Below are 26531 nucleotides of genomic sequence, written 5' to 3' on the forward strand. Positions count from 1 at the left end.
GGAACCGGGCAACTTACAGTAGATACTGAAATCCATACACAGTTTTTGTTTGGTCACTGGTTTACATTCGCTGACTCACATGGGAAGGTTACACTGGTCTGTTCCTGTCTTTAGACAGAGCCAATAGGTGTATGGCTATGGTGTTTAATTAAGCCTGTTAGCTCATGGCTTCAGTCGACTGGTTAAACGCAGCTCTGATTTTATCAGTTGAAACACAAACACAAAATCCATTTAGCCGTTTAACATAAAGGGCCTGAGGCGTCATTGATCTCCCACGCCGGGGGGGGCTCAAGGCTTAAGAAGGAGAAGAGCTTCTCTGTGCCAGAAACATTACATCCCAGACTTTCTGAATTTTTATGTTATTTTTATAAATAGCAAATTCGAGGAATTCATGTGAAATTAAGCTAACTAGCATCATGCTAGCAGGCCATGCTAACCAATGAGCAAAACAAACTTTTCTCTGCTCATTGTAAGCTGTGTGAAAAAACAAGAAAAACTAAATACCCTCACTGTAGCTAGAGCAGTCTGTTCCCCCTTTCTAATATAATACTGATTTAAAATCTTAAAAATGTTAAAATGGTGTTGAATAACAGCTTATACAAATGAGGAATTAAGTTATGTAAAGAAGACAAAAGTGATCAAAAAGTGTTTAGGGGAAGTTTGCTGATAGCTCTTTTTGGTAATATATTATTTGATTTCTGATATTGATCATTTATGGCCATGTCTAACAAGCCTTCCTTTTTCACAGAAGACATTTTGACATTTCGCATTAGGAAAAACACATGAAACAATAAGATGTCTGAATTCAGTTTCAGGGTCCTTGTACTGCAAAAGAGCAGAGCCACCTGTTCATCTTCTTCTTTATGTCAAAATGTAAAAAGGCCTATTATCCAGACTCAAACGTACGTAACTAAAAAACAATTTGGTCTAAACATTATATTAGAGTTGGTGGAACGAGGATGCTCAAAATCCAGACTCAATGCTGAGCTCAGCATTTTGCTTAATGTACCAAAATATCTAAAAAAAACCAAAAAACAAACAGCTACTTGACGATAAATTGTGGGAAAATATTGAGTCGAGTAAAACACACATGTTCATTTCAATCTACATTAGTCAATAATGTTATTACTAAGACCGACTGGTAGATAAAGTCAAGTGTATAGTTTATTTTACTTTACTAGCTTTTATTTTTGCCAGGATGGAGAGGATTTTTTGCTTTTGCGTTGACAGTGCAGATTAAAACTAATTAATTCCTACTAACTATTTCAACTATTATAAAAAAAAAACAGCACTGCAAATATTGTTATGGATTAAAATATATTGTTAAATTGCTTTATTAAAAAATTAATTTTTTATCTTTTATAAATGACCTTGTATGTCACCAAAAAGAAATCTCTCACCCACCTCCGGGTCTCAGCTGGATCTCACATGGTTTTACATTGCAGCAAAGACACAAAACTTTAATGTAATGTATCAGTAAAATTATAAAATAACCACTGTCAGGTAACAGGAGGTAACTGTAATGAATTACTTCCCCTCCCTCTGTGACGTCACGCCACTGAATCACATTCCTGACTGGCAGAGCGCCTGTCGAGGATTCCTGCGCTGGTCTGTGCATGCTTGGTGCAGTCAGACCAGATTCCTGCTCCACTGCTGGCTGTGGATGGGGAGGCTCAGTTCACTTCAACTGGGTTTGTCACTGGGGTGGAACAGCATCACAACTGAGGTTAAACGGCTGCATACCTGCGCTGACTTACATTAAAAGTGACAAGCTGTCACTCACTCACCTACGGAGGGAATTCCTTTAAGAGTTGGTCACAGAGGAAGGGAACAGATTCAAGGTAAGGGCAAGAATCCCTGTGGGAAAATGTGTCCTATCCTCAGTATTTATGAGCAGTGAGCAGCACCAGGACCAACTCTGAGGTCAGTGCTTTGGTCAAGGACAAAGGGATTACTGAGCTCCCACCACTCCAATCGCACACTTGTATGTATTGTATATTTACAGGAAACACCGGTGTCAAAATGAATCGCTTCACTGCTTGGAAAATGGTTTTCCACATTAGAGCCTCAATGTCAAAACACAGGACACATATTAGAAATGAACGTGCAAATATTCAGCTTCGAAGCACAAAATGTGTTTGGTCATTTTCTACGGTGGCCCAGACGGATCAAAACAAATACAGAGCCACAACATGAATGCAAATGAAGCCACAAGGGAAGTGAGCAGAGGTCCGTCCCTTCTATTACTATTAAAATATTTATAATAGCGACATCAATCAGTCAGTAACCCCCCCCCCGTCACAAGTGAGCAACATTTTCCACTGTTTTTATATTTTCTTATTTATGTACTTTGTCATAATTTTTTCATTTTCATATTTATTGTTATATTTATTGTAGTAATAATATAGACGGACCGCTGCTCACTTCTGTTGCGGGTTAATTTGAATTCATGTTTTGGCTTTTATATTTGTGTCTTGGCTTTTGCATTCTTGTTGATCCGTCTGGGCCACCGTTAATTTTCACATACATTCAGTGAGAATATTGTGGCATCAGCTTATTTTTCACTTACTAGGTGACCGAGACGGCCTCCTCTCAAACCTGGGGCTCCTGAGCAGCATTAGACTCAAAAATAGTTTTACACACTCCACCCACTGTCCCCATTCTTATAGCACAAATGTTCAGATGTGGTATCACGTGGGTGGTATCTTTCAATTAAAAAGAAATAAGCTATACATCAAGATCTCAGTGCATTATCAACTGCTTTTCATAGTTCCATCTTTTGTATCATTTATGTTCAGCCCTTTTCTGATATTTCTGAAAGACATTAAAGGCAGCATAATGGTGCCTGTTACAATGACTCCATGTTTGAACAGAAGAATGTAGCTGGCAGACAAATACATAAAAGATCACAGCACATACACACCTGTGTGCAGTTGGCAGGTCACGTACTCATTTATTACATCTTCCACCAAGATATTAAATAATTAGTGAGTAGGGTTGAAATACGTGGTTTAGCTGGGTTATTATCAAAACCACTGTGGCTTTAATTCTCATGTTTATACCTGATTTTATTAGAAGAACTTTAGTATTCTATCAAAATGTATTATTATACCTGGTTTTATTACTGTAAACGCTGTTTTATCACAGCGTCTCACATTCAACATGTGATCCTAGGCATGTTTTATATAATAATAATAATATTAATAATAACTTTTATTTATAAAGCACAGAAAAATAAAACCAGATAAATGAAAAGGTCAAAGAATCTGAGCATAGTGAAAGAATAGAACAGCATAAATAAAAACATATCATATATCAACATTATACAAAAGGATCTGACAGTAAGAATAAAATGTGAAAACCAATAATTAGGGATGAAACAATGTAAATAAAACACGTATTAAACATTACCAAAGGTTAAGATAAAGAAATGCGTTTTAAGAAGAGATTTAAAGGAAGTTAATGAGTTTAATTTCAGGCGGTATAGGTTGTGTAGGTTTGTGTGTGTGATTTAAGCGCATGTGCATTGTCACATTGCTGTGTTACGTGGCTTAGCTTAGAGCCCAAGATGGGTTTTCCCTGCGGAACAATAAATACCTAACCTTATGACAGATAACCAAATAACACGGGTTTTACTTACCCAGAAAACATCAGTGCTTTATGCCTCTGTTTAGGTCTTTCCTTTGTTTTTTATCCTGGAAGGGAAACGTTTGCTATCATTATGAAAGATTTTACCTGTACATCCAGCATTATCCAGCTTTTCCTAAAATATCTATCCTAAAAAGTGATCATAAGTGACCTGATCACCTGTGATGCCAAAAGTTGCTCCGCAAACACTGAAATTTTCACCACTTCTCAAAAGTAATTTTAGCATGCTAACATTTGGTTTGTATGTAGCAACAACAATTTAACAATGGCTTCTTTTTGTGCTCTTGGAAAGGAGTGAAAGGAAGAGGAAGTGTGAAGCAGTGTTCACATCCAAACCACCTGCAGGAGAAATTAGGTCACCATGGCTTAATTCAAAACAATGCAAATGTAGTTTGCTAATTAGCAACTCTTAGCAGCTACACAAGCTTACTTTCACAACCATGACCACAGCAAAAGTAGCCTGTCATATACATATACACATACACATACACATACGCAGGTCTATGCGACAGAAACTTAAATTAAACCAAGCACAGTTGGAGTGCCACTAGCAGGCTGGATGCTAGCTTAGCTTTGTCAGCCTTATCCCCCTCTGTTGCAGTTCCTCCTCTGGGGTAGACTGTGGCTTTTACAAATGCAGTGACAATATGCCATATAATATATATTACTACCACTATTTTTTTATTTTTTTATTTATACTTTTTCAGTGCAATAATGTGTTTCTTTGCAATTTACTGTTGTTAACGCTAGCTTGTTTTGTTGTAGCTTGTTAGCTAGCAGAGCTAACGACCCTTTCAAATCACCAAAAGAATAATGACTGTTAGTTGTTGGCTGTCGGTAAGTTTTATGTTCGACTGTAATGTGCAACAAAGTGAAAGGATTTGGGTTACAATTATCAAAGTGATGTTGTAACATGTAGCTATTTAAGCTAACAACCGCTTTAGCATTAGATTATAGTAATAGTAAACAACCACCTGATTTGACTTGTCCTGTCAAATGTAATTTGGATTTTAGCCTTCTGGCAAACATTGTGTGTCAGGTTTCTGTGGCTAAGCTCATGTACACAAACAAACCCAGCGACATTAAGGGCATTAGCACGCTTGCCAATATATTTCTAATATGCTCCTGGTTTCACTCTGAACAGGTCCTTCTGCAGAGTTGGCTGCCGTCCCTTCATAACTCCTGGTAAATTTCCATAGTAGCTTAATGGACTCGCCTCAGGTACATAGAAATTCAGCCTACTATCGGTAGTTAACAGGTATAAGAATGCATGAGCTTTAATGGTTTTCGTGTTTTTATGGATGAATTTTGCAGATATAAATATGATTTGGGTTTTAATTACAAATAAGATATGTTTCCCTATTTTTATTTCTTTTTAAACTGGGGTGGAGCTATATATTGGTGTTGTTCATGTCCCATTAATTAAGGTCTAAGTAATCGGCCAGATAAACAGACACCACCAGCATTTAGAAACCCTGTATATATCTGTGATATTGCCATTTCTGAGCTGATTTGCTGACTGACTGACTGACTGACTGACTTGGCTGACCTCTGAAGTACTGACCAGTGAAGTGGCCCATTGCGTTAAGCACACTCCTCTTCAGTTGACGTATTTTAAGGCTTTTTGCTAAACCTGGAGCATCTCTGCCTCCACTCCGCTATACCAGCTCTCCCTATTCTGTGACGTTCCCGTCTGTTGCTGAGTTATCGGTGAGTCATTTTCCACTTCAGAATCAAATATTCCTTTTCCTTTTCATAGCTCTAGAGGGTGTAACCAACATCCCGAGTGATGTTGTTCCAGGAGGATGCCATCTGTATGTATCACGTCCAGAAAACAAGCACCCTGCATATTTCTTTGCATTTACAGTGACCACAGTCTGGGGCATCCATCTCCTAGAGCTCATCATTTGACGTACTAAAGCTGCATGGACTAATTTACTTAAGAGTCATACAGGGATTTTTTATATGATATTTATCACTTAATCCACACATTTTCTTAAAGTTAAGTTTCGTGATGACTCATCACTTAAATGGGATTAAACTGGATCAGGATCCGAAAATGTCAAACGCTGTCAAACAGCACTCAGATTTGCTGCAGTAGTGTTAAAACACAGATAGAAGCCTGTGGAGAAATTAAGTCAACAAAGATAGCACACAGACGCCTCATTAATGGAGCTATAAGTACAATACAAGTCTGACTTAATAATGTTAATTATTTTTTTCATCTGAGGACAAAAATCGTGTACATTTTCCCATGTTAAAGTCAGTGTTAGTGAAAATCAATATCTTTGTGTCTCCATCTTGCGTTTGTCACCAGTGGGAATGAGTGAATACAGACCCTGGGAACGTGGTGTCGCACCCCTACCGCAACAACCCCCCTTCCACTTTACTGGTGTAACTCTATAAGGAAATCATGAATAGCGGGAGAGAGCGAGAGAGACCCTATTGAGATGAGCTCTTCTTTACATTGTAATTTAACTCCATCCCTTCCACTATAACACCTTGACAAGGAGAATCCCTCCAAATAATGGGTTGTGTAGGGACACCATTGCTGCAGGCTGCATCCCTGTAATTGCTGAGCACTTCCTGGTACAGACGGCAGTTAAGATGACATGGGAATGGGCGAGTCTCCAAAGACACACACACCTTATGGTGTCACCGCCCCGAGACTGAGCCAGACAGGTACACAAACACACACACACACACACACAGATACATTTTAGATAATGATAAATATGTTATGTTTGCCTGATAAAACATATTACTTATGTGGAATATCCTTTTGATTTCTCCCAGGAAGTGATGTGGTGATATAGTGTATTTTATGTGACATAAAGAAAAGGGGAGAGGAAAGGTAAAAAAATGTGACACAACAGTATTTGATTAACGGAGCTCAAATCAAAATAGGAAAGTTATTAATTAACATTTTAATCATTAAACATGTAGTACAACAAAATACGTGTATTTTCATATACAAACACACACACACACACAAACACACACTTGGCAGATGGTGAACCATGAGGTCGACAGGGCTGTAAAACAAGCCTGTTCTCTTTGTCCACCTACGCAGCACTTTGCACAGTGTGTCTATCAGATGGTGGCTTTTTATCAAGGTGTGGCTGACGCTGGCTCCACACAAAGCTCTGTTAAACAGGAATATGGGAGGCCCCCGCTGCTAATAACTGGGGTGCCACGGCTGGACTCACATCTCTCTCATATCGCTGCCATTTTGCACTCAGCCACCCACAGTAAACGGGACATTTACAGCCGTGTGTGTGTGTGTGTGTGTGTGTGTGTGTGTGTATGTGTGTAAATGACTGAACTGACAAGACTGTCTGGTGACTGTTGCTTCTTTCTGGTAAATTTAGTCGCGTGACGGGTGTCAACACATAACTGCAGGGTCTGATGACACCTACTGTATGTCTTTGATCTGAACCATGGAGGAACCGTTGACTTATTTATTTCATTGGGTTTTAAGTACATATCACTCAGTTACAAGCAAACAGAAGCTTGAGACACAGGTCACATGGATTGTGAAGTTGCTTGGTTATTGGATGTAGTTTGGTAACTTGTCCTAAAGCATCTTAGCATCTTAGCTTGTTCAGCAGCTAACACCACTCTCCTCTTATACCCACAAACCCTTGCATTTAACACCTTAACCTGTAAACCCATGCATTTTTGCCATTTTGTTGGTGAGTTTGTCTGACCTGCTCTGAACGCGTTCTGAATGCGCTCCGCTATAGGCATGATTGTGCACTAAAACTACATCAGTGTGAGATGTATGAGCTGCTCGTGGTTAGCTGACTATATGTGTAATTACACAGTCGCATTGATGCACCCACCCCAATTACCGGGCTGTTGGGAGGAAGAGGGGAGATTATGCATAATTGCCAACTGTGGCTGGGCCTGGGTGTTTCCTCCTGAGTCAAATCACTGAGACAGAAGGTGATTAGTGGATTTACCATGCGAGCAGACAAATACTATGTTGCTCAACTGCATACTTGCTACTGGATTTGGCACTAGACAATATGATTAGTGTTGATGTCTGCCATAAAGCTAATGAGTCCAAGAATGATTCAGCAAGATGAATTAATGTTAAAAAAATTTTTTTTTTAAAGTAAAATAATATCTGGAGGTATTTTGCACTTGAGAGATTTGAAAATGGGATTAATTTTGATCCTTTTTGTGCTTATAATGAATTATTTATTCACTTTCCTGACAGAATCTGAAGCTTACAGAGAAATAACTGTTAAAGTTTGAAGGTTTATTGGAGTAATAGATACAGGGAAGCAAAGGAAACAGTCGACCAGTGTGTAAAATGTGAGGTTGATACCAGCTTATCTACATTAAAACATGTCCCCAGGACACTTCTTCTTTTTTTAGGACACTTTACGAAACAAATGGCAGAAAATATTATTTTACCTTTTGTGTCAGGAGATAATACCCTGGAAAATCCATTTTGATTGACACTCTGCTCTCATGTTACCATAGGGTTCACACAACAAGAGGCCTACAGGCAATTAATATTGAATGAAGCTAAACTTAGAAGTGGGGTGGGTGTGGGATACATAACCTTGAGTAGTTAGTTTGTCTTGAGCTGCTGTTGTTGTAAGATTCAGTCCACAAGAGGCAACTGTTGCTAAGCGTCCCATTACCCGAGTAACCAGTGATTGTTTACTTTGGTCTGGTGGGTTTGCTCACTCACAGCGTGGTAGACTACGGCTGACTTCAGACAGGCCATGTGATTCAGCCTCTGTCCAGTCCAGTCCCTCAGTCTGTGGGTTTGCTGTTTGGCAGAAAAAGAGTGGACTGAGTTCATGGAGTCTGGCTGCTCATGTGTGTGACACTGGAGTTGCAGGTAAAACCGCTTTGTTTCTAAATGTATAAGGTCGAAGTTCAGCTCCTGTCTTCTATTACAAAAACACATTTTCTTCACATGACGTCTTCTTTTGAAATCATAATGACAAATGTATTTGACCTATACAAAAATGTAGAAACAAAAGTCTTGAGCCTGTTCTGATGGTGGTGCTGGTGGAAAGGTCATGGGGTCATTGAGTTACAATGGGACTATGATAAGTGATCATTTTTGTCTCCAAAGTATATTTATTGAGTTTTGTTATTTTTTTTAACAACAACTAGGAGCTCAGCACAACATTGGTCGACACAATCAGCATTAATACAAATGATAGTTAGAAATATATGGTGAAGAAAAACAAATTAGTAAATAAAAATAATGAATGAAATAAGTGGAAATTTAACAGCAATTTGTTTGTTAGATTGTGAGATCTTGAAAACATAATAAAAGATGCTAACTACACTAACCGTTCTGAAAAGATGCTAACTAGCTAACCGTTTTGAAAAGATGATAACTAGCTAACCGTTCTAAAAAGATGCTAACTAGCTAACCGTTCTGAAAAGATGTTAACTAGCTAACTGTTTTGACCCGTCTGCTAGTCTCTGGTTCTGGTCTCCACAGACTCCTCCTCTGAGTCTGGGTCTGACTGAGGCTCAAACATGTGGCTGAGTCTCTCTGATGTTTCCTCCTCTCACCATCTTGATGCTCTCTGCTCTTTCACCTGTCCACCTGGAGCCGGCAGGTGGTGGGCGGGGCTCAAGGCCTGATCCAGATTCCTCACTCAGGAAGTGAGAGGAGACGAGCTTCAGACCCAGTTTTTGTGTGAAAAACCATGTTAGACAAAATATTAATCATAGCAGATTTCTAGTTAGTTAGCATGCTAACATTTGCCATGCTAACATAAAGCACAGCTGAGGCTGTTGGTAACGTCATTAGTTTTGCAGGTATTTGTTCATAAATCAAAATATTAAACAAATTAAAAATCTGACTTAATGATATTAAAGTTATTACAATAACAGTCCACCTGTCCTCCGCTTTGACCCACAGTCTCTGCTCCAGCTCGAGGTCATGTCATCTGAGACCAGGGTGGAGTCCTGCAGCGAGGGCCAGGGAGAGGACGCCAGGCTGGAGAGGAAACAAGATGAGGAAACAGATAGAGAGGAAGTGGAGGTTCCCTGTGAGGAAAACCATCCCACAGAAAGCCTGAGGCAAGAGGAGTCTTCGTCACTCGACCATAGTGACACGTATGTAGTGACATCAGAAGGCGGAGTGGAGGAGGAGACGAAAGAGAGCCGAGCTCGAGGGTCAGGTGTGTTGGTTTGTGATCATTGCATCATTCAGAAAACACTTGTGTCCATGTAAGTGCAGCAACACAACATACTGACATGCACGTGATAGAGCACAAGTGTCTGTGAATCTGTGAATGATTCTGTGTGTGTGTGTGTGTGTGTGTGTGGAAAAATAACAGGTGTGTGTTCGGTGGAGCGACATGTCCGCAGGTCCCTCCCAAGGGGCTTGTCGACCTGCTCTTTCCCAGGCAAGGACAGGGAGCGGCAGGCAGAGGAGCCACGAGGGCCTGGCCCTTTCTACTACTTCGGAGGAACTAATGGGGCTGAAATGTAAATGCAAAAATATGAAATAAAAACTGTTGGATTTTCTTTCAAATATGTTTTATTGAGCCAAAGAAAATTACACATACAGTAAAATGTTTTCATAATAAGAAAGGATTATAAAATTATCTGAATGTACATTTGCAGGTATAAAACAGATGATATAAAGGTATAAGGATTGTCCGTGGGATGTGAACATTTTTCAAGATAAACAATTGAAAAGAAAGGAGAAATAAAACAAACAAAATAAATAAACGATTAATAAGTAGAATAAATGAAAATTGACAAAAATAAATAATCTGAACCTAAGCGTGGAAACAACTCAGATAAGGAAGCCCAGGAGTTGCAGTTTTCTACTTTTATCTTAGATTTCCTCAGTTCCCAAATCTCTCCTGTCCCCTTCATTTAAAAGTGTTGAATTTCAAATATTTAAAAAAAAATGTGAGCGTGTGAAGTTTTCTATTTCTTCAGAGAGTTGAAAACTTTCTTAACATCATATATCATCAAACATCATTCAGGTGATTTATATTTTATTAATTTTTTCGTTTGACGTCTTCCTCCTGTCGTCTTTTCCCTCAGAGTGAGCAGCTACTGTGAGAGCAGAGGATGGAAGAGGATTCACAACAAGCACAGGGAGGACTTTAAACTCAAGTGGTGTGAAACCAAATCATCAGCCAACTACTGCAACTTCAGAGAAGGTAGAAAGAGAGAGAGAGAGAGCACAGGACATAATCTGGATCCTGTGATTTACTATATTTAGATTACATCTGTATCTCAAAAATATATCTGGTGTTTGGTAGAAACAGGTTTGCTGTGACAGGAAGAAAAGGCTGAACTCCTCATGTGTTGTTTCCAGGTGAACAGTTGGTGTACCAGGTTCCTAACAACAAGGTGCTGACCACTAAGATCGGCCTCCTCAGCAGTCTGCGAGAGTACGAGCGAGTCAGCAGCAAAGTCAACCACGGCCGAGGACTGAGGTGACGTGGTCGGCTGTTTTCCTGCCGTGTTTGTCTGCTATTCATCTCTTATCCAGACGGGCTGTGTCTATCAAAAGCAGACAGATATAACAGTCTATTTCCTTTATAAAAATGTACGGTAGTGTCACAGATCTCCTAGCAACCATTTGGTGCCAACATGGAGGGTTGGTTCTGCAAATACTGACTGAGAGACAGACTGTGTCAGATTGCGCTAACATCTTACAAACAGACAAATTGCATCATCAGGAATCAAGTCCGCGCTTTGAATCACACAAGCTTGGCAATGAGTATTTTGTGTGGCAACCGTATAAACTAGTTAATTATTAATAACCTGATTCTTCAGACCAACACATGAAATGTCAGCCCAGTTGCAATACCTGCTTGGCCCACCAGGGAACTTGTTTGTTTGAGCTGATTTTATGACATCACAACTTGTCACCGTCCAATATGTGACTTACCCAAGTGTCATGTGACAACATGACACCTCCAGTGCACATAAACTTCAAATGTTTTTTTTTTGTAGTAGTTAAACTTTTGAAAGAAAGAGGAGTAGATCCAATTTTACTGAACTGAGCTAACTGAACTTTTGTCTGTTGTGAAAAATTATTTGGAAAAAACGAATAATTTTATTAATTTTTTTGTGTATTACAGGAAAAGTTTGACATTTCGGGAACTCCCGTCATTCGATTTCTTGTTTAGTTGGATGTGAAGGTTGATAACTCTGTCATCTCTCTGTAGCTAAATGTGAAGCTGTAGCCAGGAGACAGTTAGTTTAGCTTATAGCTTAGCATTAAGACAGGAAACAGCTAGCTTGGCTCAGCTAACCAGTACGTCTAGCACTCACTAGTCAACATGTCATATCTCTTGTTTAATTCAAACAGAAACCAAAGGGCAGAAACAAAATATTTTACTTTAGCCACAAATGTGCATTTTTAAAATGATTAATTAACCTACTACAACAGATTTTGAAACAATAATATAATAATAATAATAATTAGCTGAAAACAGCAATTTAATATCTAATATTTTCTCACTGGATAACCTTAACCATTTACAAGAAATGCTAAAAAAACAAACATACTGTCTGATTTTTTTATTTGATGACTTCCATTCTGTTGGAAAATCAGTTTTCAGAGATGAACTTGCTTATGTCGACCGATCACAGTGAATACCTACACCTACAGCTCACAAACAGGATGATCTCTGTAATGGATCATCACACTGAAACAAGTTTTTATACTGTAGTTTAATACAGTAATTGGGAACCAAGGCTGAAACACTGGTATAGTTCTTTAAGCACTTAACATTTTCAGTTTAAGGGAAACTTTTATTTCTCAGGCTGTTTCAGTTTTCACTATATGACTCTTTCTTTCTAACTCTACCTTAAAGGCAGATTCAAACAGCTGAGGACACACACACACACACACACACACACACACACACACACACACACACACACACACACGCTCATCTGTGGCTCCTCCTTGTTGTGTTGCACTTTACAGGAGGCTGAAAATGGAAGAGTTCATGCCCACCACCTTCCGCATGGACGTGAGGGAAGAGAGAGACGCCTTCTTCGCCCAGCAGGAGGGTACAATCTCCAAACTTACATTCATCTCCGACACATTTGCATCCTGAAGCAAAAGCAAACACGACACTGGTTTAACTGGATCTGTGTTTTGTTAGTGTTCAATATAAGATAAATCAAACGTGTCCTGATGTGCATCCAACAATGAAAAGCCACAGAACAGTTTGTGCTCGTGGGTGTTAAGACAACAGTTGCCTTGGTGATTGTTTAATCAAGAGGTTCAGGACGTTGGAAAATAATGCACTTCACCTCCCATAAGGCCCTGATAAAATCACCAGGGGAACATGCTGTTTCCATAGAGATGAGTCAGCAGAGGGCAGGGCTGAGGCACAAACACAGAGACAGAGACTCAACAGGATCTGATGTAGAGCTGCTGCAGGACTGAGGCGAATGATATACATTTAATGTTCTAACACAGAAACTGGCAGACGTTTTGTCATTAGTGCTGCAGACGGAGTGTGAAATGATTCACTTGGTTCAGCGTTATGATAACCGGCGCACAGGTTATGACAAACACGGTTATCACTAAGTCAACAGGAGAAAAGACTCAGACAGGTGGTTTAGATTTCTGGGTGACAGATGAATCTGTCGGAAGAGAAGAAGAAACAGAAATGTAAGAGGATCAAAAAATAATTCTCTTGCCTGTTTTCCACAGACTGGAACAAACAGAAATTTAAATGGCGGAGGATATATCTTACTTGCCTTCAGCTTTTATGCTCCAAACCACTGGAACCTGCTACTTAATCACATTAATAATGATCCTGCTGGTCTCGAGCTGCACGATATGCAAAAAGAAAAAGTAAAAATGACGGTCTTATGATTTTTGTTGGATGTTGTACCAAACAAACATGTTGCTTTTCTTCTGGAGAACATGATTTGTAGGTCGGGGCGTCTCTGTAGCAGCACAACACTGATGGTGCTGACAAAACACAACAATGTCACACATTTAACCTTTATCAAAAAAACTGCAGCTCCTGCGATTTGAAATTAATTTACCATTTTATTTTATTTTTATTCCTTTTATAGGTTTAATATGTGTTTTTATTGGCCTAATTATTATTTTATTTAATTATATCTTATTCCTACTTTTTAATAGTTTCAGTTTACATATCTTATTTTTACTGATCGGTTGTTGGTCTTAATTATTATATATTTTTATAATGGTTTTTAATTCATACATAATTTGTGTCTAACGTTTTATCTTTACACCGTCCACATAGTTTTCAACTTCCGCGATGATAACTCACGCTTCGTGCAACACATTGTGCTTTCACCTGGGATGAAATGTGCTTTTAAATAAAGCATCATAGTCCTGCATCATAATGTTTCCTAAGTACATTTACAAAAGTGTTATTTGCAAACATAAAGTCCTCATCAGACAGAAGTCAGAGCATCATATTATCTGTACTGTATATATTATATATACTGCAGGACTCGAGTAGATTTAAAGCTTCACTACTACATAATGCTAATTTATGCATCTTGCAGAGGTGAAGAATTGCATCGTGGGTTTTTTGCAGGCACAATGTTCTGCAGAGGTTTCACACTTCAGATTTAAACACTGGTGGAAAGTAAATGAAGTGATTCATCCAGAGAATAAAAAAGGAACCAAGATCTTAACAAAGCTAGAGATTAACAACAACACTGTATTTTAAAACCTGTGTAGAACAGGAGACCGTGGAGCACATCAAACATTAAGTCTCATTCACAACATCTCTAAACAGATCAGGACTTTATGTTTCACACCTGTGTATGTTATGTATTTTTATAATATCATTTACCTGATGTATCTTTGTGACTGGGACCAGGTGTGAGGAACAACGAGGGTCGCATGTGGATCTGTAAACCCACGGGTCTGAACCAGGGCAGAGGGATCTTTCTGCTGAAGAGCCAGGAAGAGCTGACCGCCTTCAGACTGAAGCTGCAGCACCTCGAGGAGAGTCAGGCCCACAGGAGGATGCGTCACTGCCGGCCTCAGGCTCGCATCGTCCAACAGTGGGTCAATCATCATGTTCACTAAGTTTGGACGAGTTTAACGAGCACCAACAGACTCATACAGAGACGTTTAATCCTGAAACCAAAACTGCAGTTTCACCTTTGACCCTGAAGAATAAGAACATACAGTATTTGAAAGGAGCAAATGAAAAAGAAGCATAAATACTTGTCAATATCTTTTAATTTCCATAGAGGGTCGACTTACTGATTTATTTCATTTTGCTCTCAGGTACATTCAGAGCCCGCTGCTGCTGAAGGGGAAGAAGTTTGACGTTCGCTCTTACCTGCTGATCGCCTGCACCGCACCTTACATGGTCTTCTTCCGCCACGGTTATGTGCGACTGACCTGCGACCTCTACGACCCCAGCTCCAACAACCTCTCCGCCCACCTGACCAATCAGGTAAGACCCCAACACTGCGCGCGCTCTGTCGAAATATCCAGGGGGATGATGGTCTTTCTTTTTGTTATTGTGCAATATTTTGACGCCACACTGCTAAAAGAAGATTTAAGTTAAATACTGACGTCACTGTTTTCATCTTAAGTTCATTTTCAGACTTTTAAGGCGCTCTGTCAGTCATTCACAGTCTTTAATTAATTACTAAACTGGTAATTTAGGTCCTAATTTCACTCCAATATTATATCATCCAATATTTTATGGTAACTGCATGAAGGATTTCCGTGGTTAAAACAAACTCATACAATACAAAATTATTGTAATGTAATTATAATGATGAAACTGAATAAAAGCAGTTTCTAATTAGGGTTTCCCTCCAGAGTTGTTTGTATCCCACATCCCTCTTCATAGTAATAATAATAATAATAATAATAATAATAATAATACACTTTTTTATATAGCACCTTAAGACATAAAATGAACATAAAACATTTTAAAAACCTTGATGTAAATAAAAACATTAATGTAAAGAGAGATTGAATAACATTAAAATAATAACATAGAAATGATGAATAATTAAAATAAGTTAATAAAATACAGTATTTATTTTCACTTAACGTAAATACGTAATTACTTGTGTACTTTTTATTTGTTTTTATTTCTTTATTTATTTTTCTGTCACTTGTTCACCTTGGATAATTTTCAAATCCCAAGGACAATCCTTATACCATCATATCATATGTTTTTATAAATGTGGATATATATTAAAATCATTTTGTAATTCTTTTTTATTATGAAAACAAGCTCAACAAAACATATTTGAAAATAAAATTTAAAAAATGAGTTGTATAAATCATCAGCTGTGGCTCCGTCCACTGACCGCTCCATGTGTCTCTGGTCCCCCTGCTGTCCGTCCCCAGTACATGCAGAAGAAGAACCCGCTGTACAGCCAGCTGAAGGAGGACACTGTGTGGTCCATGGAGAACTTCAACACCTACGTCAACGACAGGTTTCGCGTTGCCAAGGGTCTGCCCAGGGACTGGGTGCTGGGCGCCTTCGCAGTGAGTGCTGCTGTGTTGTAGCTCTCGGGGACCAATTACCATTTTTAATGATGGTTGTTGGTGCTCGCTGCTAATTGAGGCTGTGGTTCAGGTTTGGGTGATGTCATCGCGGTCTGAGGAAGCATCATCTCGATACTTCAATGAAATATCACACTTGCTGTTTTGCAATTGTTTCTATCCATAGCACCTGTTACTATAACAAACTACACACGCATTTTTAGCTTCTGCACACGTCAGAATGAAACCTCAAACCCTGATAGTGACAGACTTTGAAGTTTATAGAATTAACCACAGTGTGGCTGTTTGGTGCAACAGAAACCCGCTCAGTCTGTACAGAAGTCAAACTGAGCGTGCTCAGAGGAAGACTGGTCTCAGCTGAGAGTCACAGATTTGTTTTCATGCCTGTTCCCCTCTGTCCTACTCTACATGAAGGTTAAAGTAAAAAAACAAACAGAAACCAGGCTGAGAAGCTCTAATGAAAGATGATTAAATCCAGTGTTCAGTCAGGACAACTCTTCCTCTGCCGCTTCAGTTTGATCCATTCTTTTAAAAATCTCAAAAGTCAATCAATCTTCAAAAGTCTCACGAATCCCTCAACTTCATGGAAGAGCAATGTTAAATCACTTTCAAATCAAAAGCTGTTCTAACAACCCATGTACTGCGGTGTGATGAAAGATACTACACTGTTACTATAGCAACAGTGCTACAGTGTAATCCAGTGTTGCCTTAAGAAGGTCTCGAAATTACATTAAACTTTAAATCAGGCGTCTCCAAACTTCTTTCACTCCTCATGTCTCATATTACTGCAAACATTTATTCATATATCGTATCAAAACACTCTCTGATGAATAAGATCACTTAGCAAGTCGTCAAATATCAACATCCAAAACTCACATTTTGTACCAAAAACAAAAACATCTGAAACTCACATCAGACCTGAACACACAGACATGAAAACAACCCTGCAAATAAACCTCCATAAATCTGAGTAGAAACCAGAGAAAGACAAACAAAAACAAACTGAGTGAAGTTTTGTTGCTCAATTTAACTTAAAATAATCATATATGATTTTATTCTCAAAATTATGACTTTATTCTTGAAATTTCAGATTTTTTTTTCCTCAATGTGACCCTAATACTCCATCGTACAGATCAGCTGAGATGAGTGAAAACTGCACTTCCATTCATCAGGTGGCCACAAACAGATCTCCAAATGAACGATACAAAGCCATGTCAGGTTTAGTTTATTCTGCTGCCCCCAAGTGGCCAACAAAGTCAATTAATGCTGCTTTAAGCCAGAAATCACTCAGTTAAATAAATCATCTCTCCGTCTTAAAGAAATACAACCTCTAGAGCTGCAGACCTCTGAAGTGGCTGCAGGAGGAAGTATCTGTAGTATTCTGCGTGTCACTCTGAAGCCTAACGATCAGCTGACAGGTTGTTTTTCCCTCTTCCTGCATCAGAGGCGGATGCAGCAGATCATGAAGCAGTGCTTCTTTGCGGTCAAATCCAAGTTAGACCGCCGCCTCGGCCTCTTCGACCTGATCGGCTGCGACTTCATGGTGGACGAGGGCTTCAAGGTGGGTGAGGCGGCGCGTGAACGTCTGAACGGAGGTCAGAGGTCAACGCGTGTGAGTGAACGACGTCCTCTCTGTTGGTCCTCACAGGTGTGGCTGCTGGAGATGAACTGTAACCCAGCTCTCCACACGAACTGCAAGGTCCTGAAGGAGGTGATACCCAGCACTGTTGTGGAGACGATGGGTACCATCATCATCATCATCATCATCATCATCATCATCACCACCATCTAATTACATTTCACAGACCAGAAACTCTTCACAGTCGTAGTTCTCTTTATTAAATGTTGAACTTTGCAGTAACAGGCTGATGTGTGACAACACCCGTGTGTTTGTTTTGTTTTTTTAAATCTGCTGTTTCTCTTTCATGCTCTTCTCTAGATTTGACTCTGGAGATCTTCAACAAGTGTCGTCTCCGGCAGAGGATCCTTCCTTTGTCCGGTCAGAGGGAGTTTGTGCTGCTCTACAGTGGAGCTTCACCTCCGGGGTCAGAGCCGACCTGCAACAAGAGAAAAACCACCAAAAAGACCCAGAAGACTGAAGCCAGGAGGTGTAAGTCGGGAGTTGAGGGTAAAAATGCGTCCCCAGCATCCCCTGGTAACGTCTCAGGGAGCGGTGAAGGACGGGGCAGTTCAAAGTCTGGCCTCCATCGCTCCGCTTCCACCGCCACCTCGCCTCTCTTTCAAAACTCATCATCAGTGCAGAGACCTTCACATTCAGACAGCAGCTTACAGACGGTGAGGAGTAAGACCCCCGGGCCTCGGGTCCATCTCAAGCTCACCACGTGCACTTTGCGTCACCACCCGAAGGCCGCGGACGACCCGAAGCTGTTGACGCTGGCGCTCGAGACGAGGCCGTTCCCTCCTTGTGCCAGAACTCCAGTGCGTGAGGATGGACGAGAAGGAGGAGAGGAAGCGGGTGAGGAGGAGCTCAGAGAGGAGCCGGAGAGTTTAGTGTTTGTGAGGAAAGAGGAAGTGTGAAGCATGTGAGCAAACAGCTGTGAGACGATAGACCCACACAGAGGACAGACACCTGGAGCTGCTTGATTTTCAGAGAAGAAGAAGAAATGTTTAACGTTGCAATAAAGAATCAATAACTGGTTTCATTTCCATGTTGTTCTGTAAGAAAAGATCCTCTTTAATTTCAGTTTAAAAACAGCTTCATCTAATCAGACTCCCCTTATAAAGGATGTATGAATGGTTTATAACTAGTTTATTAATCAGCTTGTTGACACTTAGATAAAAACATTAAATAAAACGGGCAACGGTGACGTGCTTCTCCATCACGTGTTTGTTCGGTTACCAACAATGAACCAGCGTCAGCATCTTAATGGTCAAAAAGTTTCATTTAACAGATCAAATAACGGCAGATCACATGATCATATCACATGACCAGATTCTTCCTCTGAGGTTTACCTTTGTCCCACTGTTCACGTCTCTGTGATTCTCCCTCCATCCATCTTCAGGTTTCTTCATCTCATTTTTACAACCTATTGGCAATAATCCTATTTACCAATTATAATAATTTTTTTATTGATCAAATGACACATATAATAAATCAGGTAAAACAACAGCACATAGAAATCATAATTTAACTGATATAAGTACAACAGGTGAAAAATAAATGAATGAAAATCTAAAAAATATATATATTTTAAATAAAATAAAATAAGTAAATTAACACAGGGGGCACATAAATAAATACACAAATAATTATTTTTTCAGTAGCAGGGAGAAATAATCCATAATTGTCAAAAGTTTATTACTCATTTTGTTGTTTATTAAACTGATTGATTAGATAAAAGAATTTAGTTCTGGGAGATAGGGTTTGTGGATAAAGAATTTAACAATTTATTAGATTTAGAAATAAATTGTAAATGGTAGTGAAGCATAAGTAAGATTAATGTATTATAATTTGTTTATTTATGATTTATAAAGTGTTAACAAACTAATTAATAACCTAATTACAAACCATTTATAAATCCTTTACGAGTTTAGTCTTATTGTGAAGTGGTGCAACTTTTTCCTCCCGTCCCGGAGGATTTGTTTTCTGTAACTGAAGCACATGAGCTTCATCCTTGAATCAACAGCAAGTGTCAGATGGAAAAACCCCGTCCATCAGTCGTCTTACATCAAGTTGCGTTACTTCACAGACGCAGAAGAAAAGCTCAGAAACAGTCACAGGTGATTGTGAAGAAACCCTGCCTCCAAATTACTGTAACTCGAACCAGGAAGATCAACACATGGCTCCACACTACAGTTGTTGTGGCTTGTTGTTTTGGCTGCAGCCCTTCACCCCTCTGTTTCATAACTCATAATTACCCACGTTCAGACTCTGTGCACGTAAACACGGCATGCTCCCATCTTTCCTAACAGGACGTTTGCTTCGTCCACGTTTCAGCCTGACATCAACATGAGGAAGGTGTCTGCTCGTCTCTGAATGACATTCTGGCCAAATGACGCTTCTTTTTTCTTTTTTTCTTTTTCTCTTTGTCATACTGAAGCATCAGCAGGTTCCCTGTGTGGCTCAGAGTGTAAATCACCAAACTGAGGAAGCTGCTCAGCTCAGTGCAGACAGCCAACCGACAGGAAGGAAGGAACAACTACAACGCTGCAACTCGACAAAAACTTTTATCTCCAATTCCTCTTCAAAAGCTTCAACATCTTTCCTTCTCGGGGCTTTTTGGAAATCTCTACACGCTGGAGAAAAGGGGGAACTAGAGCTTAGCTGCACCCCCCCCTTTTCTCCTCCTCCTCTCCCTCCCCTTCTCCAGCACTCAATATCCTCTTTTGGACCCAACCAGCCCCCGTTTTTATGTTATCTCTTTGGTTTTAGTGTGGCACACACACACACACACACCACACCGCACACACACGGTGGGGATGACTGCCTGGGCAGATGGTGCTCAGTGTGTGGACTAGGAGCTGAGACAAGGACAAGACTCCCCGTCCAACATGGGATGCTGCAGTGTGACCCAGAGGCATACTGGAGTGGATGAGGTGGGCCCCGACGAGATCGAGCTCCTGGAACTCTCTGGAGACAATTTAGGGTAAGACACGAACACAGAGTCACAGTTTGAAGTTACAAAAAAAATTAGAAAAAGCGCCAGTGGAAAATGTACATACTTCTGACTGTGTTTTGATCCTTGAACAAAACATTACAATGGAAAAAAAGAAGGGGATACCAGCTTTACCTCCTCCAGAATGGGATTCAGTAATCTTGTCATCATAGCTTTAGAACAAGAGTCTCGTTTGGGTTTTTTCAAAATGTGGTTTTGTGTATCAGTGAGTTCTAGAGGAGGAAGCGGTGGCTGTGTCGTGAAGTGAAAATTGCACCGTCCTTTCAGCAGCTTCTCTTCCGACCTCTGTGGTGTTCTTAGGCGTTTAATGTGTCACGTTTTTGGGGCTGAAAAATTGCCAAACAGACGAGAGGAGGTCGCCTCCTGAGTAGAACCTGTGTCAGAGCTGCAGAGTGTTCACACCAGCATTTACACGCCACATGCTCGTCGTCGCATGTTAACAGGATGTAACTTCACACAGAAAAAACTTCCAGGTTCTGTAGTGAAGAAATATAAAGAACCACCTGCAGAACGACAGAGAACATGCATATGATTTCCCTCCATCACGACAACAAGGCAAGACAACTAATTGGCTCCTATTTAGTCAACATGAACTTGGGAACTCAGTGATGCTGCACTGATGTGATTAGCAGATTATTATAAGACAATGGCTGCAGCATGGAGAGGAGTTTACTGCAGAGTCAAGGCGGGACAAATCTCCACTGGCTCCCAGGCTGAGGGATTAGCAGAGGCTAATCACAACAGTAACTACCAGTCCTTATGTGTGGCTGTTTATTGATTACTACTTCAGGCCACTCGTATTAGTGTTTTATGACATCAACGAAGACGAGCATCGTACAAATTCACACTCAGAGATGTGAGTAGCGTGTCCTGAGATACAAATGTACATGTAAATCCACAACTGGGCCTTTATTCTATATAAAGTAATTGTTCATGTCCGAAAAAAAAAACAAAAAAAACTGCAATTGCACCAACAGGAAATTATATTTGTGCACCAATAGCATGATGCCACCCAAACTGAATATGTGGTGCAGTGACACTTCTGAAAGAGAGAGAAGATTCTCCAACATGCCGCAACCACCATCAACAATTATTTAATTCATTCAGTATTTATTTTTATGGTCATGGGGACAAGAATGTAGCATCAGCAGCATAAGCCACAACATTTATAGCCTTTACTCCCACAACAGGATGATTATCAATAAGGAAATCAAATTATAAAACACAAAACACAAATAATGACACAAGTCAAAGTGACATATGACATGATATGATCTCTCTTCAAAGCTGTTGCAGTATGACTGTGAAATGATCCCGCTCATGATTCATTTTCAGTCTTGTGGGTGAAGTGTAGAGTTACTGAGAATTCTCAATTTAGTAAAAGATAATTGTGGTGGGATCGTACTCTTACCGACTGTTTTAACGATGCTTCATTTAGTCTCTTTGCTCCACAGCACATGCTCAGACCCTGCGAACAGTTAGCATGTTGGTATGAAGCTTCTGTCTGTAACAGACAAAGGCTGCAGAACACAGTGGTGAAGGGTCAGCAGGTGGGTCTGTCTCTGCTGTAACTACTGTAAGCAGATTATGTCTAGCTGCTGCTGGGGGGTGGGGGGGTGTCAGGACACCGTCATTGAAATTGTGATATCTTCCATTGCTTATTTTTGTCAATGGATGTTTCTATTAATATCTTTGGGATAGTTCATTGTAGAAATGTGGTTTAAATGTTCTTAGAATCTGCAGACTCTCCACTTTCCCTTATGTATTCTTGTGAGATCATACGTGACTCTTAGCCTTTAAAATACGGTTAAAGTTGAGTGACATTTTAAATTACATTTAAAGCATTTACTATTCATTTTTCTGCTATTTTATTCATACATTGGACTATTTTTTATGAACCTTTAGACTTTGGTAAACCCCATTTGAAGCACCGAAAACAATTCATCCACAACAGTAAACACCTTGTTTCATGAAATATTTGAAGAATTTAAAAACATTTTCAGCATTTTGGCCAAATTATAGCTGAGATTGTTCCTACCATTGTGATATAATCCACTTGGGTATTATGTTATATGAAAGAACCCTTTAAAAGGCAAATTTAAGAAATAATGTAGAAATCGACACCTCAGAGGTTTTTAACTGAAGTCTGCAGCCAGTTCAAACACACACACACACACTCACACATAGAGACTCATGGGACCAGAAACCACATCCCTTCTACATGACATCTTTAAACTAACCACTGAGCTGCTGCAATGATGTCTTATTAATTTTTTTTCATGCATGTGTGTGTGTGTGTGTGTGTGTGTGTGTGTGTGTTTATTCAGGGTGTGGAGTCTGGGAGAAACCAGGCTTCAGCTGACAGTGAGGAGCAGCAGAGATGAGCAGCAGCCGCTACCGCCACCACCTCCACCACCGCGATACCCTTCAATGCGACACTTGGAACAAGAGGTCAACATGTGTTTGCGTGTGTGTGTGTGTGTGTGTGTGTGTGTGTGTGTGTTTGTAGTGCAGGGCAGTTGCAAGTGGAAACTTCAGTTGTGCACTTCTCACAACAGGATCACAGTGTGAAGATCACGAAGTGCTAGGTTAAACATTTTGCTGGTGTTTGAGCGGAGTGTGGTGAGATGTGCATCACATGAATATCAACAATTTCCACTCAGTGCTGTTATTTGTGTTGTAGCCAGACGCACTGTACACACACACTGTACAAACAAACACACGAACACACACACACATATGCACACACACTGTCGGAATTTCCATGACAAAGGCGAGAGATGCCGCATTCCCTGTTTGGTGTGATTCAAACTTTACAGGAAATAAAGGAGGGAGGAAACAATACCACACAAACGTTTTTCCACTGAACTGAGAAATTAAATTCTCTTAAGACAAATCCCTCAGAAACACTGTTTTCAAATTTATATCTCATATTCTCCTCACTGTGCAACATTTTGCTCAAACAACAACAACAACTGCACCAGTGAATCACACTTAAGTTTGCTGTGTGAACCATGTTCATACTGATGGGAGCAGTGACAGTTATTTTTTACATGTGTAAAAATAAATGTGTCAAATAAAAATGAACAGATGTGGGCTGATGTTGCGGTCTGTGTCTACAGGTGGCGCTGTGGGGCCGGAGCAGAGACGAGCTGTGCCACAGGATCTACTCCCAGCAGCCAATCAGAGGCTGGGAGGGTCAACCTGCCCACATGTATGGAGAGGTGATCCACTCCTCCCTGGCATCTCTCTACAACAAATACACACAGGTAACAGTCGGCTGGGACTCATCCTAAACCTAATATTGAAAGATCATTTGAAAATCCCCTGAGCGGGAAATCCTAAAAAACACTTTTTATAGTTTGTTGATTTTATTTTTTTGTCAAGGTTACGAAGTCTAAATCTGTCCTTAAAGAGCAGCAATTCTCTAAAGCCATCACTCATATGAGTAATCTGTAGTAACACTGCATAGAAGCAATGTTTAATTAATTAATTTCATTTTTATTTTCCTTGTGCACATGGTGTTGTCTTTGCTGTGTGTTAAATGTGTGTGTGTAAAACTGATGACAGTTTTTACTGCAAACCAAATTTACCTACAGGTACAAATAAAGTTACCCAACCCAATCTAACTTAACCTAGTTCTCAGGTTGTTGGACTCTGAGTGTTAAAAAACAAACTTCTGTGTGACATCTTATGTTGAAAAATAGTAAAACACCTGTTTTATTTTGACAGATTTATTTATTTATTTATTTGGATCCCCATCAGCCAAGAAGTAAAGTAAACATGACATCATAATGCAAAACAATAATGTGAATTAAAATCAAAAACAAAAAAGGAAACAATAAATACAAACAACAGGAAAACTACCAATAAAATGAATAACAACAGTGACAAGTTCCACACTTTCTCTAAAGTAAAAGTAAAACATTTGATAAAGCTCAGAAACCAATAATATCACTAAAAACAGCAGATACAGTGACTGAAGAATAAAATGAGGTTGAAAAAGGAAAACAAAGAAAGGAAAGATGGGAGCTCCTGATCAAACTGTTGAATTCATGAGCTGCTGAGTCAAGTGTTGACGCTTCATCATGTTTGTCTCTGCAGGAAATCAGCGAACACTTCCTGGTGTTGTTTTCATTTCACCTGCTGATCCTCTCTGTGGACCATGCTCGACAGGACTTCATCTATCAGGTAAAAAGAAAACTGTTCAGAAACGTCAAATAAAACTGAACACATGACATAACATTTCCAGATGTTTTAAAATCCTCTGCTGTGATTCATGTTTAGTTTCACATGTTTTCACACATAAAAACTGGGTCTGAAGCTCATCTACTCAAACTTCCTGATTGAGAAACCTGGATCAGGTCTTGAGCCCCGCCCACCACCTGCTGGCTCCATGTGGACAGGTGAAAGAGCAGAGAGCATCATGATGGTGAGAGGAGGAAACATCAGAGAGATTCAGCCATGTGTTTGAGCCTCCTTCAGACCCAGACTCAGAGCCAGCGGCTAGCAGACGGATCAGAACCGTTAGCATCTTTTCAGAACAGTTAGCATAGTTAGCATATTTTTAGAATGGTTATCGTAGTTGGAATCTTTTCAGAACGGTTAGTGTAATTAGCATCTTTTATTTGTTTATGTTGTTTGTTAGCTTGTAACTGGCAGTGGCTGACACAGTGTTAGCGGCTATGCTAATGCTAACTCTCTCTGTCTGTCCTGACAAGGTGTCAGGTTTATTTAGGCCCCCCCCCCCCCCCCCCCGTACCCACAAGTTGACACGATTAGTTCCTGAGGTTTGTGACGTATGAAACTCTGAATCTGTTTTAATGAGACGGTCATTGGTTCACTGCAGGTCAAGGTGGAAACACTCAGTCATGGTGCTGACTTGCACAATGACAGCCATGATTTTTTTCTTTCTCTCTCTCTTCTCTTCACTCACAGGGCATCCTCCCTCTCTCCGGACTCACCTTCCAGGCCGTCTCCTTGGACCCTGACACGTCACATTCACCGCACATGTTTGAGATCAGCGGTGAGTCAGTGGAAATTACCTAGTTCAGCTAAAGATATGGTAAAACACTTGATTCATGTTGTTCCCTCTTTCATTCAGGTCCAATGGTGGATTCCAAGGTGTTCATATGTGCCAGCGCTGCAGAGCTGCAGAAATGGATGCAGCAAGCAGAAGACAGGCGATACAAGTCGATTACACAACCCATGAGCCCCTCTCACTGCGCCCTCTCCTACCTGGTAACTGACTCTTCTCTATTTGGTTGTAATTATAAACCAGTCTGATTAAGTTTTAGTTAATAACTTGTTCACATATTTCTCCTCTAGTTACCGTGTGATGTGCGCTGGAAAAGAGAAGAGCTGCTTGAATACTTACTACAAGCTCCAATATGGCAGTGGGAGGGTTTGCCCATTCAACACATGGGTCAGCCAGGATACATATCCCTCGTCCATATAATCAACTCACAGAGACAGGTAATCAATACTCCCTCACTCTGCAGTAATAATCAGTTCTGTGGTATTTTTCTCAATTGCTTTAATGCAATTCTCACAACAGAAACGTCATTCTCACCACTCGAAATGCAGTTCTCAAAACATTAAATCACCTGTGCAAAAGCCTCGAAACCTTGTTCACAAGTTGAAACACACAAAGTCAGTCAGTAACTTCAATATTGTCACAAATGAATTAAATCTTTTCACCTGAGCTGCAAGACTTAGACGCCAAATGTTTTTATATTTTGATA

The 26531-nt window shown here is 40.0% G+C and overlaps 2 protein-coding genes across 7 annotated transcripts in view; both read left to right on the top strand.

The window, feature by feature from the left end:
• The first annotated feature begins 1745 nt into the window (after nt 1-1745).
• Nucleotides 1746-20330, top strand: ttll10 (tubulin tyrosine ligase-like family, member 10). 6 transcript variants are annotated; one of them, XM_056384981.1, is made up of 12 exons: nt 8324-8509; nt 9554-9815; nt 9975-10125; nt 10696-10814; nt 10973-11093; nt 12599-12684; nt 14490-14676; nt 14906-15077; nt 15992-16132; nt 17595-17892; nt 18090-18626; nt 20212-20330. In XM_056384981.1, the coding sequence occupies exons 1-12, from the start codon at nt 8486-8488 to the stop codon at nt 20256-20258; spliced, it is 2145 nt and encodes a 714-aa protein (XP_056240956.1). In that variant the 5' UTR covers nt 8324-8485; the 3' UTR covers nt 20259-20330. The 6 variants fall into 6 exon arrangements, with proteins under 6 accessions (XP_056240957.1, XP_056240956.1, XP_056240958.1 ...); XM_056384983.1 differs by lacking the exon at nt 20212-20330 and having other exon boundaries at nt 17595-17711; nt 17799-17892; nt 18090-18809; XM_056384985.1 differs by lacking the exon at nt 20212-20330 and having other exon boundaries at nt 17595-17711; nt 17799-17861; nt 18090-18225.
• Nucleotides 20331-20621: 291 nt separating this feature from the next.
• LOC130174781 (probable pleckstrin homology domain-containing family N member 1) overlaps nt 20622-26531 on the top strand; it is a 28631-nt gene continuing 22721 nt past the window's right edge. Inside the window, exons 1-7 of the mRNA XM_056384986.1 lie at nt 20622-20757; nt 23115-23238; nt 23910-24056; nt 24892-24978; nt 25726-25813; nt 25892-26028; nt 26116-26262. Coding sequence (XP_056240961.1) covers nt 20663-20757; nt 23115-23238; nt 23910-24056; nt 24892-24978; nt 25726-25813; nt 25892-26028; nt 26116-26262 — 825 coding nt within the window. The 5' untranslated portion in view covers nt 20622-20662. The remainder of the gene's footprint in view (nt 20758-23114; nt 23239-23909; nt 24057-24891; nt 24979-25725; nt 25814-25891; nt 26029-26115; nt 26263-26531) is intronic.

The sequence above is a fragment of the Seriola aureovittata genome, chromosome 9 (assembly GCF_021018895.1).
Source record: "Seriola aureovittata isolate HTS-2021-v1 ecotype China chromosome 9, ASM2101889v1, whole genome shotgun sequence".
Classification (NCBI taxonomy): Eukaryota; Metazoa; Chordata; class Actinopteri; order Carangiformes; family Carangidae; genus Seriola; species Seriola aureovittata.

Excerpts from the sequence above, each read along its gene's own strand:
- ttll10 (XM_056384980.1), top strand. The coding sequence starts at position 8,486 with ATGTGTGTGACACTGGAGTTGCAG. Across the intron at positions 8,510-9,553 it reads GTGTGACACTGGAGTTGCAG|TCTCTGCTCCAGCTCGAGGT; the intron begins GTAAAACCGCTT and ends TTTGACCCACAG. Across the intron at positions 10,126-10,695 it reads GGAACTAATGGGGCTGAAAT|AGTGAGCAGCTACTGTGAGA; the intron begins GTAAATGCAAAA and ends CTTTTCCCTCAG.